Source organism: Physeter macrocephalus, chromosome 14 (assembly GCF_002837175.3).
Source record: "Physeter macrocephalus isolate SW-GA chromosome 14, ASM283717v5, whole genome shotgun sequence".
NCBI classification, from domain to species: Eukaryota; Metazoa; Chordata; class Mammalia; order Artiodactyla; family Physeteridae; genus Physeter; species Physeter macrocephalus.
In genome coordinates this window covers 44,369,034-44,386,052 of record NC_041227.1, presented here as the reverse complement: position 1 = coordinate 44,386,052, position 17,019 = coordinate 44,369,034, and the positions used below count along the sequence as shown (strand labels likewise).

The following is a 17,019-nucleotide window of genomic DNA, read 5'->3' as shown; positions in this document are numbered from 1 at the left end:
TGCTTGTAAATTTTGGAGATTAATCCTTTGTCAGTTGCTTCATTAGCAAATATTTTCTCCCATTCTGAAGGTTGTCTTTTCCTCTTGTGTATGGTTTCGTTTGCTGTGCAAAAGCTTTTAAGTTTCATTAGGTCCCATTTGTTTATTTTTGTTTTTATTTCCATTTCTCTAGGAGGTGGGTCAAAAAGGATCTTACTGTGATTTGTGTCATAGAGTGTTCTGCCTGTGTTTTCCTCTAAGAGTTTGATAGCCTCTGGCCTTACATTTAGGTCTTCACACATCTGTTAATTTCTGATATCTTTCTTTTACAAGGTAAAAGAACAAATCCTTTGAGATTTTCCAAGGGGGCTCTCTGGGAAATCAATTCAGGATCAAGCTTTTATTCAGGATTTGATTTGGGGAAGACAAAATACCAATGGTTGTCAAACACCTTAAAAGGTTTGAACACCTGATTTTATAGGACCACAAGTCACTATGAAAAAGTACCTAGTTACCTATTTAATCAAAGTAACAATAAAGAATCTAAAAGTAACTATAGGAGGTGACATGGTTGTAGAAGCAAACAAAACTTAGCTCTTTTAAAAGCAAGAAGACCTAGTTCTCTTAGTCAAGGACATAATAAAGGTCCACATAAAGCACAGGAAATTATTCCAATAAGACATAGAGTCTTTGTTTCCTAGGCAGATTGCTTAAAAGGTAAATAAAAACCTTTGTGATGTCTCATTAAGAGTAGACCAATAACCCAAGAAAACTTTGTTGTTTTAATAGAGTAAAAGCCAAACACTAGTTTTGTATTCAAGTGTTATTGATACTAAAGCTCATTTAAAAAAGAAACCTTATAAGTAAATCCATCCAACCTTTACCAGCTTTGACCAACCACTTAACATAAAATTTCTTTCTATAAACCGCTACAACTTTCTGTATCATTCAGGTTTTGTCCTATTCCTTCCCTTTCTTATTCTGAAACGAGTCAATTTCTTTCTTTTTCACCTTAACGAAAACACATTCTACATTCCTTGTGTATTTTTCATACTAAATTGTTTCCCTTTATCCTTAATATTTCTAGTAATTTCAATTATATATATTGATTATAATTTTTAACCATTATAGCCTTCATTTTACAGAGAAAATGAGGAAGTAGACAATTGTGGATTGTCTGTCATATACTAGCAGTTCCTAGCAGACTAGCAAATTTCATGAATTTCATAATTTTTAGAGGTATATGCTTCTTTACAGCACAGTTTTTTGATGTGGCATATCCAAATAGCTTCATTAACAGATCCAAATATCTTTAACCCCTCTGTAAAAAAAAAAAAAAAAAAAAAAAGCCAAAAGTATATTAACTTAAACTTCGTAGTGAATGTTTTAATGTTTTATCTTCTTTAGAAATGATTTAGAAGTTTGCTAAATGTTTATTACTTAATTTAGCATAACTCGGGTGTAGACAATCTTGGGGTGTGGTAATGAAGAACGGGTCCTAGACAACTTTGCTCAATTCCCCACTTAATGTTGGTGTGCCTTTCACATTTAGATCTACCATCCACACGGAATTGATTTTCATGTGTGCTGTGCAGAGGAATTGTTTCATTTAAAAAGTATGGATATCCAATTGACCAAGCACCATTTACTGAAAAGGTCATCATTTCCCTCATTGTAGTGCCACCTTTGCGTAAATCAATTGCCCATATTGTATTTGTGGGTTGATTTTGGGGATTCTTCACTGCTTTTTTTTAAATTTATTTATTTTATTTATTTATTTTTGGCTGAGTTGGGTTTTTGTTGCTGCGCGCAGGCTTTCTCTAGTTGTGGAGAGCAGGGGCTACTCTTCCTTGCGGTGTGCTGGCTTCTCATTGTGGTGGCTTGTTGTGGAGCATAGGCTCTAGGTGTGCGGGCTTCAGTAGTTGTGGTGCGTGGTCTCAGTAGTTGTGGCTCGGAGGCTCTAGAGTGCAGACTCAGTAGTTGTGGCACACGGGCTTAGTTGCTCTGCAGCGTGTGGGATCTTCCTGGACCGGGGCTCAAACCTGTGTCCCCTGCATTGGCAGGTGGATTCTTAACCACTGCACCACTAAGGAAGTCCCCTCGATTTTCAGCTGTTCTTCTTTTCTAAAATGAGTGTTCAAACTATAAGTATTCCTCTATGCTTGGATTTAGCTGCACCTTACAGGTTTTGTTTTATAATGTACTCATCATCAATATTTTTGAAATTTCATTTTATTTATTCTTTGGCTCATAAGTTATTTAAAAGAATATTTACTCCCAAACATATGGGGATATCCTATTTATCTTTTTTAAAAAAATTTTTATTATGGTAAGAACACCTAACATGAGAATTACTTTCTTAAATTTTTAAGTGTATACTGGATTTTTGTTAACTACAGTCACAGTGCTTTCAGCAGATCTAGAACTTACTCATCTTGAGTTACTGAAACTTTACACTTTTGAAAAGCATCTCCTTATTTCCCCCTCCCCCCAACCCCTGGCAACTACCATTTTACGCTCTGCTTCTATGAGTTTGACTTTTAGGTACCACATATAAGTGAAATCACGTAGTATTTCCCTCCTGTGACTGACTTATTTCACCTAGCATAATATGTTCAAGGTTTATCCATATCGTCACATGTTGCAGGAGTTCCTTCTCTTTAAGGTTGATTAATATTCCATTGTTTGTACATACCATGTTTTCTCTGTCTGTTTGGATAGTCTCGTTATCTTTTTATCACTAGCTTTTAGCTTAATTGCACTAAAGTCAGAGAACCTACTCTGTGTGATTTTGACCCTTTAAATTTTGTTCAGCATATGGTCAATTTTGGTAAATGTTCCTGGAGTCCATGAAAAAAGTGCATATCCTCTAGATGTTAGGTGCAGGATTCTATATGAATCAGTCACGTTTGATAATAATGTCAAATATTTTATCCTTTTGACTTAATCAATTGTTTCATCAATTCATGAGAGGTCTGTTAAAGTCTCCTGCTTTGATTGTGGATGTACCAATTTCTATTCATAGTATATAATTTTTAATTGTGTATTTTGAGTCTGTGTTATTAGGTGCGTAATTTTTAAGTCATTATGTCTTCCCTGAACTTAAAATAAATCAGTTATGAAGTGTCCTTCTTTATCTCTAGTGAAATTTTTTTGCCTTAAAGCCTACTTTTTCTGATTTTAATATGGCCACACCTGCTTTCTTTGAGTCATATTTGCATGTTATATCTCTATCCACTCTTTTATTTTCATCCTTCCTATTTCCTTACATGTTAGATGTGTCCCTTATAAACAGCATAAGTTTGGTTGTTGTTATTTTTATCTAGTGTGACAACTGTTGTCTTTTAATTATAGTATTTCGTTCATTTGCATTTAATGTTCTTATGGGTTTATATCTACCGTCTTACTTTATAGATGTCCCCTGTGTTTCTGTGTTTTATTCCTGGTATTTTGTATTTGTGTCTTTTTTTCCATTAGTCTCACCAGTGTCAATTTAATTGGTATTTTTCAAAGAACCAGCTTCAGTATTTACTTGATTCTCACTGTTATATTTTGTGACTGCATCAGTAGTCCATTACCACAATAATGCTGCTAACAAACAACTGCAAAACCACAGTGGCATCCCACAATAAGTGTATTTTGCTCTTGCAGCTGGGGTCAGCTAGGCAGCTCTGCTGATCTTGGCTGGGTCTTCTCACGTGTCTTGGGGTCAGTTGCCTCTTGGCAGATCTAGGCTGGCCTTGGCTCTGCCCCGTGTGCCTCTCGTCCCGTAGCAGGCTGGATGGGGCATGTTCTCATGGTGACAACAGAGCTGCAAGAGACCAAGTGGAAATACACAAGGCCTCTTGAGGTCTAGGCTTTGAGCTAACACATGTCACTTATGCAAAGCAGGTCCCAGGCTGAGCCCAGAATTGGAGTGGAAGCCACTACATGACAAAGGGCCTAAACAAAGCGAGGCTGAAAAATCAGCATCATGATTACAACCCATGTTCACAAAAAAAGAATAACGCTGGTGATTTTTGTCATGGCCTTCTTTCTCCTGTCCTCAGGAGACACAAACTCCAGTTTAGCCTGCTGGAGGCTAAAACCTACAGTCTCATGTCAAGACAGTGATCTGGGAATTACCAGTGCACTGAGCTCAAGTTCACCATACTCTATGGCTTGGAGTCTGCACTGCAGTCCAGGAGGGAGGAGTTTCCTTGAACAATATGGAAAAGCTCATTGTCCTGCTTTCATGCGGCCTGCGAGTGCTTTCCTTTGTATCATTGTAGACTTCATCATCAGCCTCTTGCTGTTCATTCAGCTAATACATCCCATATACTAGCCTTTGGGAGCCTGGTCTAGTACCTGGTGAACTTTGCACGGTCTAATGGCAGGATGAACATGCAAGACAAATGAATTTATAATCAGAGATTTGTTCTGGAGGATAGAAAATTGTGGTGGGACCACAGCAGAGTTATGCCTAAGTCATCTTGGGAACATTAACATAGACTTCATAGAAAAGAAAGCTTTTGAGTCAAAACTTCAAAAAAAATTGGAGCTTTCATAAAGATTTTCCTGGCAGAGGGAAAACAATGTGCATGTGCAAAATGAGGAGGTGTTAGAGACTAGGGCTTATGAGGGGAAAGCACCAGCTCAGTGTTGCTGCAGCGGGAAGTGAGGGGGTGGCAGGAAATAGGAAGCAGGACAGGAGATGGAGGAAAGGCAGCTGAAGTCTTATGAGCCCTCACAAAAGAGTCTAGATTCTATTTAATCACAACATAACTGATGAGCAACCATCAGGAATCTTTAACTAGAAAGGGATACACCGTCAACTTCTAGTTTCTGGGAAGACTTTCCAAGGGCCACTGGACTGTGCTGGAAAGAGATGAGGGGCTGAACCAGAAGCATGATTGTGGATGAACCTGGGAGATATTTTGGAGACTTAATGGAACTTGATGTTTTACTGCATATGGGGAAGGAAGACTGTGGAAGAGGGAAACCTCAAGGGTAATTTCAGAAACTAGGTTGATGGTGGAACCGTTTTGCAAGATGGGAATAAGAGGAGTGAGTGAATCATTTGGTGGAGGTGCTGTGACTTCGGATTCGGACAAGTTGAGTTTACCTTCCTAGGAAGCACTTGGATGGATACACAGCACCCAGGTGCTCCCGAGGTTAGACTGAAACGTGACTTTCCGAAAGATGTTCACATCCCAATCCCTGGAATGTGCAAATGTTACCTTAGTTTTGGTAAAAGGTCTTTGTAAGTGTGATGAAGGATCTTGAGATGAAATTATCCAAGACAGAAGGAGCCTGGCCCTGCCAACACCTTGATTTCTACCCAGGGATACTGTACTGATTTTGGACTTCTGGCTTCCAGAACTGTGGGAGTATACATTTCTGTTGTTTTAAGCAACCAAGTGAGTGGTAATTTGTTACAGTGGCCACAGGAAACTAGCACAGTTACGAAGAAGACCAAAGGGTCAGAGGCAAACCAAGGAAGGAAACAGGTCAGGAAATAAGGACATCTCCACTCTTCAGCAGAAATGCTTGATAACACTGTCTGCTCACTGTTTCCATCCTCTTACTGTCTCAAGGCTACTTCTTATCCTTCAGATCTCAGCTTAAATGTCCAGAGGGACGTCTCTGACCACTCAACCTTGAAGCAGCTCCCGTGCTCTTATTTTCTGCATCTAGCAGAGCTTAATGTCTCCTCCTTCTCTTACTGACTTGCTCTGGGAGTGCAAGCTGGTCTTGTTCGTTGCTGAATCTTCAACGTCTAGTGTGTTAATGTCTACCAGATGGTAGGTGTAAAATATAAATTTTTAAATGAAAGAATGAATAAATAAGTGAACACGCACTGTGCTTTGTTCATACCTCTGCTTTAGCAACTTTCACACTGTAAGATCATTAGAGGTGTGTGTGTGTGGGGGGGGTGCACTCACACCCTAATTACTTGTGAGCCTCTTAGAGTAAGGACTACATCTGATTCATTATGTACTTCGCAGTACCTCTAGCCTGCCCTCAACTCCTCGTTCTCCACTGAACTTCAGTGGAATGAATGATTTAACTCGAACCTCTAATCTTTCCTCTTCTTAGAGCTGAGTGGCTTAAATTCATTTGTCAGTCTTTTCTGAAATCATAATATTAAAATACTAAACAAAATGACCATTTTGTAATATTCTGAAGATAGAAATTTACTTTTATAATTAGACATTTTGGGGGGAATCTTAATTGTGTTAATAATACATGAAACTGTCCTCCTTTAAAAAGTTAGGGTAATGCAGTTAAAGTTGAATTCCCTTTGGTCAGTGGCCAAGCCTGGTTCTCCCTCTCATCCCCAAAAGTGGCCTGCATCCATCCAGACCTCTTTTTATGCACGTATTCACAGAAAAAAAAAACTACCATCTGGTGGCAGTGTTTTTGTTTTTTGAGTTTTTTTTGTTTTTTAAATTAATTTTATTTATTTATTTATTTTGGCCGCGTTGTGTCTTCGTTGCTGTGCACGTGCGTTCTCTATTTGCAGCAAGCAGGGGCTACTCTTCCATGTGATGCGTGGGCTTCTCATTAACTACCATCTGGTGGCAGTGTTTTTGTTTTTTGAGTTTTTTTTGTTTTTTTAATTAATTTTATTTATTTATTTATTTTGGCCGCGTTGTGTCTTCGTTGCTGTGCACGTGCGTTCTCTATTTGCAGCAAGCAGGGGCTACTCTTCCATGTGATGCGTGGGCTTCTCATTTCAGTGGCTTCTCTTGTTGAGGAGCACGGGCTCTAGGCGCGTGGGCTTTCAGTAGTTGCAGCACGTGGGCTCAGTAGTTGTGACTCGTGGGCTCTGGAGCGCAGGCTCAGTAGTTGTGGTGCATGGGCTTAGTTGCTCCGCGGCATGTGGGATCTTCCCGGACCAGGGATCGAACCCATGTCCCTTGCATTGGCAGGTGGATTCTCAACCGCTGTGCCACCAGGGAAGACTGTGGCAGTATTTTTTACATAAATGGCACCTTTTGGGTATGGGACGTTCTGAAATTTGTTTCTTCACTCAGCTCTTTGAGATCTAATAATAACTTTGATAAGCTTAGGTCTGTGACCCTCCTTTTATCTTCTGGGTAGGATTCCACTGTATGGAATGGGCCACATTTGTCCTTAGATGGAAATTTAAATCGTTTCCACTATTTTGTTATTGCAAACTGTGCTGCAATAAATATTCTTGCACACGTATCCCTGGGCCCCTTGCAAGAGTTTCCACAGGCTATATTCCCAGAATCGTTCTTGTTGGGCCTGGAAATACATTGCCACCAAACATGGCCATAGCAGTGGCCTTCCTCCAGAGCCTCTCCTAGTTTTCCAGTATTTAGTGTTGTCAGCATTTTTAACTTTTGCCAGTATGATAGCTGTGAAAGGAGATATTGTTTTAACTTCATTTCTCAATTACTGAGGTTGGACCCTTTTTATGTGTTTATTGGTCCTTTGCATTTCCTGTCCATTCATTTCCTTTGCCTATCGTGTTTTTTTTCCTCTTTCCCTAGAATTCAATTGTTGGTCTGTCATGTGTGTTGCAAATATTTTCTCCATGTATCTACTTATTTTAAAAATAGGGGGTTCTTTTGACAGACAGAACTTTTAAATTCTGATGGGGTCTAGCATGTCAATATTTTTTTTATGACTTCTGCCTTCTAAATTTTTAAGGAAGGGTTTCTCCACCCCCAAGATAATAGAGATGTTCTCCTATATTTTCTTCTCGTAATTTAAAAGTATTAAAAAAACTTTAAGCTGTTAATATATCTGCAAATGATCTTTGTGTATTATATGAAATAGGGGCCCAAATTAATTTTTTTCCTTATCGTTAGCACTATTTATTGTACAGTTTATTCTTCCTGCACCAATGCTACCTTTAACATATATGAACATTTCATAATTATCTGGCTCTTTTCTGGATTGCATTCTGTTCTGTTCTTACTCCCAATAACCCTCTGTTTTAATAACTATGGCTTTATAATATGTCTTTGTTTTTTTAAGAAAAGTATCTCCATTTTTATTTTGGGATTATGTGATTAAATAGTTTTTTTTAAATTAATTTTTATTGGAGTATGGTTGCTTTACAATGTCGTGTTAACCTCCACTACACAACAAAATGCATCAGCCATACACATGCAGACATCCCCTCCCTTTTGGACTTCCCTCTCATTTAGGTTACCACAGTGCATTAGGTAGAGTTCCCTGTGCTATACAGTATGTTCCCATCAGTTGTCTATTTTATATATAGTATCAATAATATAATATGTCTTAATAGTCATTAGAAAATATGGCCTGCTCTTTGTTGTTATTTCTTAAAATTTTGTTGACTAACTGTTCTTCCATATTTGCTCTTTTAGAATCACTTTATTTCATTTCACAAAAAAATCTTGTTAGGATTTTTGATCACTATTTTAAGAAAATGTCAAAACCCACCAGATTGTATACTGCTACTTTTTCCTAAAGCCTTCACAGTGTATTATTTAGCTTTCCCTCTGTATTATTTGTGTTAAAGAGCAAGGCAGACACAGGTCTTGGGTCTGTACAATTTGGGAGCTCTCTTTAAGGAAAATAATACAAAATTAGGAATGCAGTAGTGGGTGCTGTGCCTTGGGAGGGACCTGGACCTCCAGCTTTATTTGCTTCATGGTAACTCCGCCTCAGGGTAGCAGTCTGACTGAGAAAGTGCTAGTAAACGATGCCCTCGCTCCCACTAGAATAAAGCCCTAGTTCGTGACTACCAAGCTACTTAGGTGGTGTAAGCAATAAAATAACAGTTAAATTTGCAACCTCAGTCGTGTTTCTAGCTGTGTGTTATATAATACCGCTGCCTTGACTTTTTGCTGGGATAGCACCTCACATCTGAGGATCTCAGGGTGCATTAAGAACATTAATTAATTAATTAAACCCCACAAAACCCCAGAGACACAGGAAGGAGGGATGTGGCATCACCTCGCCCAGTTCTGAAATGCAGCCACCTCTGGGGACGAGCAGGGCAGCTGCTTCTTAATAAATGGCAACGCCCACGACACTTTAGCCCAGACAATTAGTCGTTGTCGTTGGTAATTGTCTTGTGAACATTAGCCTGTCAGATGGTGAGGGCTCCAGGATGAACTGTTCACTGCAGATCTAATTCAGTCTCTGAAATTTCTGGCTTTTTAGTAATCTTGTCCTAATTATAAAGTATATTAAATACATAAACAACAAGGACCTACTGTATAGCCCTGGAAGTTATACTCAGTATTTTCTAATAACCTATAATGGAAAAGAATCTGAAAAAGAATAAATATATACACACACACATATACATATATACATAAAACTGAATCACTTTGCTGTACACCTGAAACTAACACAACATTACAAATCAGCTATACTTCAATAAAATAAATAAATAAATAAATGCACAGGGAAAGTCTAGTTTTCTTTTAGTAAACTCGACAGTGTTTTTGGTAGTTCTTCAAATTTAAAACTTAAGAAACGATTATTTTTAAAAAATAAAGTGCAACTTAAGAATAGGGAGTTATTGATAACGTTTGTTTGTTTGTTTGTTTGTGTTTGATTCAAAAACTTTGCTGCTGAGCAAAATGAATCAGTGATGGTAGAAGTCAGAACAGCAGCTACCTTTAAGAGGTGTGTTGGCTGGACAGCAGGTGAGGGAAACTTCTGGGCCCTGGAAAAGCTTTAATACTCATTTAAGGGGTTGTTAACGTGCAGTACATACACATAGAGATTCATGCACTGTGCCATATACATGTTGTATCTCAATAACAAGCTGAATTAACCCGAAAAGCACTCTAGTCTTGCTGTTGTGAGAACACTGGAAACACTGTACAAACGATCTGGAAAGTTTTTCAGGGAGCAGGACGTATCCAGGTGCTAGAGACTCGCTAGGTTTCATTCTCGCCAAAGTGTCTTTCTTCAGAAGAGCAATTCTGAGTGCTTTGTCCCCTCTCATGTCATTTGCTCTCCACCCAGAAGAGCTACTTGCTCTGCTGGGGTGCCATTCTCTCATTGTACCTTCAGCATTATATGCCTCTTCATCTCTGCCCTTTACACCTCCCTGGGCATCTGATTCTCCTCTTAGAATTTCATTCTACTTCATTTGCCTGCATCTTTGCCAGAAGCAGGCATAGGGCATGAGTAAGTGGGGATATGGGGTTGAGAGGTGTCTGCAGGGGCCGTTGCACTGGCTGTTGCTGCAGGAACGAATGCAGTGCAAGAGGAGGATGCAGAGAGGATAGGCTGCCTCTGGCGCCACCGCGTCTGCTGTGATGCTTAGAAACAAGAAGACAGGGCAGCAGGCCACACTGGCAGCCCAGTATCTGGGGCCTCCAGCAGGTCCTGGGTCCCTCCTGTGTATGTGCGGACAATTCTGAGGAGGGGCAGCCCCTGGGCAAGAGCATCCTAGGGCTGCTCTGAGCTAAGGCCAAAAGGCTGCAAGCAGATGTCAGGGCTAAGAGTCCCCCAGTGGAGCAGACACAGAGTGAACAAGAAAGGAGGGGCCGGGGGTGGCGAGAGAGCGGGGGAGGGTGGGAGGGAGAGAGTGAGACAGTGGAAGAGGAGGGGTGGTGGTGGTGGGGAGAAAGACAGACAGGAACAAGGAAAAGAAAAGAGAGCGGAAGGAGAGGAGGGGCAAAAGAACTTTTCAGACAAAATGGGAAAAAAGTTTTTTCTACTCTAGTTTTTGGTGAACGGTAAGTATATGAACACTACCCCGATTATTGACTTTCCAGAACATATTAAAACAATAATGCAAAGTTAGCTCCAGGTCTTGCTTAGAAAGTAGAAAAGCGAACATCGTGGCCTCTGTCAGATGCCCGTTCACAGCATTTCCCAGCACGGGGAAAGCAGCCCTTGTGCTAATCTCTGTGTTCTGAGAGCACTGACATAACCGATTGTGGTCTTTTCCATATTCCGCCTTAAAGGGAGACGCAAGAGGGAAGAGATATGGGAACATATGTATATGTATAACTGATTCACTTTGTTGTAAAGCAGAAACTAACACACCATTGTAAAACAGTTATACTCCAATAAAGATGTTAAAAAAAAATCATTTCAAAGCCTGCCATCCAGGAGGTTGATAATCAGTTGTTTACAAACTTCAAAGGGGCTCCCATGAAAGGATCACTGGAGCTCCGTGTCTGGCAGGTTCGAGGGCCTCCTGGGGGGCAGCCCAGCCCAGCCCCATCCTGGCCTCGGTTTATGTCCACAGCTCCCTTGGGCCAGGTATCACTGGATCCACATCCTGTGCGGATGGAGGCATGGAGAGGTCAGAATCCGAACGGGCTGCGAAGACCCTGTTCTCCCCACCTCGCGGCGCTGCCCTCAGCAATATAATCCTTCAGATATGCTGCAGCTTAGAAACACATGACCATGCTGCCTCCAATTTCCTGTGCTCTGCAGATATTTACCATCTCTTTTCTGTCCTCTTGTCCCTTTTTCTCTGAAAGGTGCCGAGCTCAGGAGCAGCAGCCAGGAATGCCAGCAAATAGTCAAGGAGCCACAGGAAGCTGTCTCCCCGGAGGCCGGGGAGAGCATCCAGGTAACGGAGGTCATCCCCCCAGCTTGGTGCTGCTTGTGCCGTCGGGGTCAGGGGTGTTCCTGGCACTGGAGTCACTCCCGAGAAGGGAAAGGTCTCACTGGCATTAAGATCTGGGGGACAAGGGCGGGGAGGAAACAGGCTGCGTGTTTGTAACAAATCAGCCTCACAGCACCCTCAAGAATCCAGCTCAGGATGGGACCCCATCCCTTCTCCCCATATGCCTTCTCACTCATTCCCTGGCTTCAGGAGACTGATGTGGATAAAGCAGCTCGCTTAAAGGCGGTTAGAAAACTCACCTTGTCCACAGACTCAAATGAGGCAGCATTTTCCTTCCTTCCCCACTAGAGCCCCACTGCAGGCTCTAGAAGCACCTGCTACAGCTCCCTGCATTGCTCCTGGCCCACTGGCCCGGCCTGGCTTCAGCAGGGGCCCCTCCTCACACCCTCCTGCTCTGTGAGTGCCGCCACCCTGACCTAAAGGGGGACACACCTCCACCGAAGGAGGCCACAGTCAGCCACGTAATAGAGGACATAGGATTTGGGGATGGGTCCGGGGATCCAGCCATTGTTCCATCTCTGCCACCCTCTGACCACTGATGGTTCACAGAAATACAAATACATATTGACTGGGCTCTGGGTCCTCACCTGCTCCTGCAGGACCTCAGGGCATGTCCCTTGTGTCCTCTGGAGCTGGTCTCACCAAGGCAGCTGGGAGAGCGAACAGGCTTACCTCTAGGCTACCGTTGGCGGCCTGGCCCTGCATCAGCACTGCGTGTGGCCAAGAGTCCCAGCACGCGTTTCACTGCGTGGGCCCTTCCGCTTCAGGCCCTCCTGACTGTTCTGCCCACCTGAGGACAGGGTGGGGGCTGGTGCAGTGCCATTGCTTCTTGGACTCCAGCCCCCAGCTCTCTTTTTTCCTCCTTTCCAATCTTGGACACAATAACATTCCCCCTGCCTATCAGCTCATGCAAAGAAGATCTTGGGAAGAAGAGTCAGGGAGGACCTTTATCTTAGCATTAGGCCACCTGGCTCGTCCTGCTGCGTTTTCACATTGTCTCTATGGAAAATGCCTTCTTATACCCCAAACCACAAAAGGACCCAAGCTGTAGCTGGGTGGGTGTTGTATTTCGAGGGCTGATTTATTCTCTGCACAGAGGTTGGACGCTCACAATGGCCAGGCTCTCTCCTAGGTGCTGAGGGTGCTCGCGAGACCAAAACACAGCCACAGCCTTCAGGAGGTGGTGCACCGTGGGAAGAGGAAAGCCTCCTAATTCAGTATATGGAAATGAGGGTGGAAAACATCCCAGAAGAGGGCACGAGGGACACCTGAGGCTTTTAAAGAAGATTGTTTGGCATGGACTAGATTGCGGGAAATGAAGCTGATGATTGGAATTAATAGAAAGAACTCAGCGCGAGGGATTTCTGCTTCTGGCAAAGATGGCTAGATTTACTTTCCTGCCTGAAAAAAACAAAAAAATGGCCAAAGCATATGAAATAAGTTTTTAAGACACTGTTCATCAGGTAACAAAGGACAGTGATGCCTGGGAGGTGGGAAACAAGCCAGGTAAGCCCTCCGAACATCCTGGCCTCCAGCTTTGAGAGAGTCCCTGACCATGGCACGGGGCAGGAGGAACCATGGAAGCCAAGTGGTATGTCCATGGAGACTAAAGCCACTAAGGTTTGCAGGACAGAGTACCAGAGAGGAGAGAGCTGTACAGAGAGATGGTTGACACCAGCGAGGGTCACTCTTGAGTATTCAGCTGAGTACTGATCAGCACATGCTGAGTACTGCTGTGCACATGCACATCAGCCTGATCTTCAAAACTACTGAAGATCAGGCTGAGGAAGGAACTTCCCAAAAGGATTAGCATTAACAGTGCACAGTGCTCATGCAAGGCTGGGAATAGTGCGTGTTCCATCAGTCAGACCAGGGAACCCTGTGACTCACAAGGCATTGGGAAAATGCACAGAAGGGTCTTGCATCAGTAGCGAGGAATAATTAGCTCTGGAGAGAGCACTGCTCCAGTCCTATCTAACAAATCTTTAGAGCAAGATCCAAAAGGACCAAACTGCTTCCAAGTAATTTGAGTCCCAGACAAAGTTCAAGAATATTTGCAGGAATACAAAATTATCCAGCACCCAAGTAGATTAAATTGTTTGGAATTTTTTTTCTTAAAGACATAATGCTTTTGCACACTTAATGTCCTACAGTATAGTATAACATAACTTTTATATGTACCGGGAAACCAAAATTCACATGACTTGCTTTATTGCAGTATTCACTTTATTGTGGTGAATGAACCTGGAATATGAACCTGCAATACCTCCAACGTATGCCTGTAAAAACACCCCAAATAAACCTTCTAGAAATTAAAACTACAATTCATGAGATGAAAAATACACTGGAAGGATTAACCACAGATTAGACATTGCAGAAAAAGGGATTAGTTAAACAGAAATGAGAATTTTTTTAAAAAATCAATGTATCAGTGAGCTGTGGGATAACTCTAAGTACCTAATATGCATGTAATTGGAATTCATAAAGAAGAGGAGAAAGAGGTTGGAACAGAAAAAAATATTTGAAGAAACAATGACTTAAAAATTCCAAATTTTATGAAAACAGTAAACCCACAGACACAAGCTCAACCAATATCAAGCACAAGAAACATGAAGAAAACGATACCAAAGCCCATCATAATCAAATAGTGGAAAACCAGTCATTAAAAGAAAATCTTAAAAGTACCCAGAGGGAGAAAAAAAAAGGACAAGTTGGGAACAGAGGCCCAAAGATAAGGATGGCAGCAGACTTCTTGTTGGAAGCAATGTGAGCAAAAAAGATGGTGGAGTCACATCTTTAAGGAACTGGAAGAAAATAAACTGTCAACTGAGAATTTTACACCCATTGAATATCTTTCAAAAATAAAGGTGAAATAAAGACTTGGCCTACACACAAAAGGGGAAAGAATTCATTACCAGTAGACCCAACTACAAGAAATGTGAAAGGAAGTCCTTCAGGCAGAAGAAAAATTATGCCAGATGGAAATCTGGATCTACACAGAGGGCAATGAACACTGGAAATGGTAACTAAATGGGTAAATGTGTAAGATTTTGTTTTTATTATTTATATCTCTTTAAAAGATAGTTGACTGCCTAAATAAAATAAAAACAACATAGTATGGAGCTTTCAACATGTGTAAAAACATCTGACAAGAACAGCACAAAGGCCAAGAGGGCAAAAAGTAAGGACCCTATTTTAGGGTCCTTATACTACATCTGAAGTGATATTATATCTCCTGAAGATAGACTTAAAGATGTATACTATAAACTAAAAGAACACAAAAGTTACAAATCAAATTCAGAAAGTTATATCTAATAAGCCTACAAAGAGGTAAAGTGGAATCATAAAAATATACAATTACTCCAAAAGAAGACAAAAAGAGAGGAAAAGGGGAATAAAGAACAGATAGGACAAATAGAAAACAAACAGCAAGATAACAGACTTAAACCTAACCACATCAATAATTATATTAAATGTAAAATGGTCTAAATATCCCAATTAAAGAATGTATAAAACAGATATAGATTGGATTAAAAAGCAAAACAGTTACATGTGAATTACAAAAAAAAAAAAAAAATGCACTTTGAGTAGATACAATAGGTTCAAATAAAAAACATGCAAATAGATATATCATGGTAACACTAATCAAAAGAAAGCTGGAGTAGCTTTATTCATTTCAGACAAAGTGGATTTCAGAAAAGGGAATATTACCAGGGATAACAAAGGTCAAGAGGACATAACAATCCTAAATATTTATGCACCTAATAGTAGAACTTCAAAATACGTGAAGCAAAAATTGATAGAACTGCAAAGACAAATAAATAAATAAACAAACAACTGTATTTGGAGATTTCAATATTCCTCCCTTAATCATTGATAGAACGAGTAGACAGTAAATCAGTAAGAATGTAGAAGATTTTAAGAATACTATTGACCAATTTGACCTAACTCTACCCAACAACGGCAGAATACACATTCCCACATCCACATGGAATATTTACCAAGTTAGATCATATTTCAAGCTAGAAAAGAAGTCTCAATAAATTTAAAAGGATTGAGGTCATCTAAAGTATGTTCTTCCCCAACAAAAGACATCACAGGGAAATAAAACTTCAAATCAACAGCTCTCATAAACATCGATGGAAAAATTCAAATGAAACTTTTAATAAGTTGAATCAATATATTAAAAGGACAATGTCATGGTCAAGTAGGGTTTATTCTGAGAATGCAAGGTTAGTTTAACATAAGAAAATCAATGTAATTCACCATATGAACATTGTAAAAAAGAATACTTATATGTTTATCTCATAAATGCAGGAAAGGTATCTGAAAATTCACATTCATTCCTCATAAAAACTCTCAGAAAATTAGGAGTAGAAGAGAACTTCTTCAATTTGATAGAGGTTATTGTTGAAAAACCTATAGCTAACATCATCCTTGGTAAAAGACTGAGTGCTTTTCCACCAAGGTCAGAAACAAGACAAGAATGTCTGTTCTCACCACTTCTATTCAGAATTATTCTGGCGGTTCAAGCCAGTGAAAAAAGACAAGAAAAGAATTAAAAGAATATACACAAAATTAACATGCGAAGTTCAATTTTATCTCTGTGTAATGGCAATGAACAATCAGAAATTTAAATAAATACCATTTACAACAGTACAAATACACAGAATACTTAAATCTGACAAAAGATGTTGTCAGATTTAAGTATTTTGTGTATGCTAAAAACTACAAAACATTTCTGAGAGAAATGAAATAAGGTCTAAATAAATGGAGAGATATCCCCTGTATGTAATTTCGAGGACTCGATATTGTCAAGTGTTAATTGATCAATGAAATCCCAGTCAAAATTTCAGGAGGAATTTTTAGAGAAATTGAAAAAGTGATTTCAAAATTCATGAGGAAGTGGGAAGGACCTAGCACAGACAAAGAAACTATGGAAAGAGAACAAGGTTGTAGGACTAATGCTACTGACTTCAAGATTTATTATAAGGTTCTTGTAACCGAGACAGTGTGGTAATGATGTCAAGGTCAAAAAATAGATGAACGCAACAGAATAGAAGATCCAGAAATAGACTCAGCATATAATCTACAGTGACAAAGAGCAGATCATTGTTTGCCTGTGGTGGGCAGAGTGGCCCCGGGTGGGAGGAAGAGCCACACAGAAACACAGAAGCTTTGGGGAGTGATGTATATGTTCATTATTTTTATCGTGGTGATATTTTTATAGGTATATAGGTCAAAACTTTTCAAAAGCTACACTTTAAATATATGCTGTTTACTGTATGTCAATTATACTTCAATAAAGCAGTTTTTTAAAAAGCCCGGGCTGGGCTTCCCTGGTGGCGCAGTGGTTGCGTGTCCGCCTGCCGATGCAGGGGAACCGGGTTCGCGCCCCGGTATGGGAGGATCCCGCGTGCCGCGGAGCGGCTGGGCCCGTGAGCCATGGC

The 17,019-nt window shown here is 40.5% G+C and overlaps 1 protein-coding gene across 3 annotated transcripts in view; it reads left to right on the top strand.

The window, feature by feature from the left end:
- Positions 1–17,019, top strand: part of CFAP61 (cilia and flagella associated protein 61) — a 259,559-nt gene that overhangs the window by 56,000 nt on the left and 186,540 nt on the right. For all 3 annotated transcript variants that reach the window (XM_028500039.1, XM_028500036.1, XM_028500037.2), the window contains exon 9: positions 11,421–11,512. In XM_028500039.1, the coding sequence (XP_028355840.1) occupies positions 11,421–11,512 (92 nt within the window). The remainder of the gene's footprint in view (positions 1–11,420; positions 11,513–17,019) is intronic.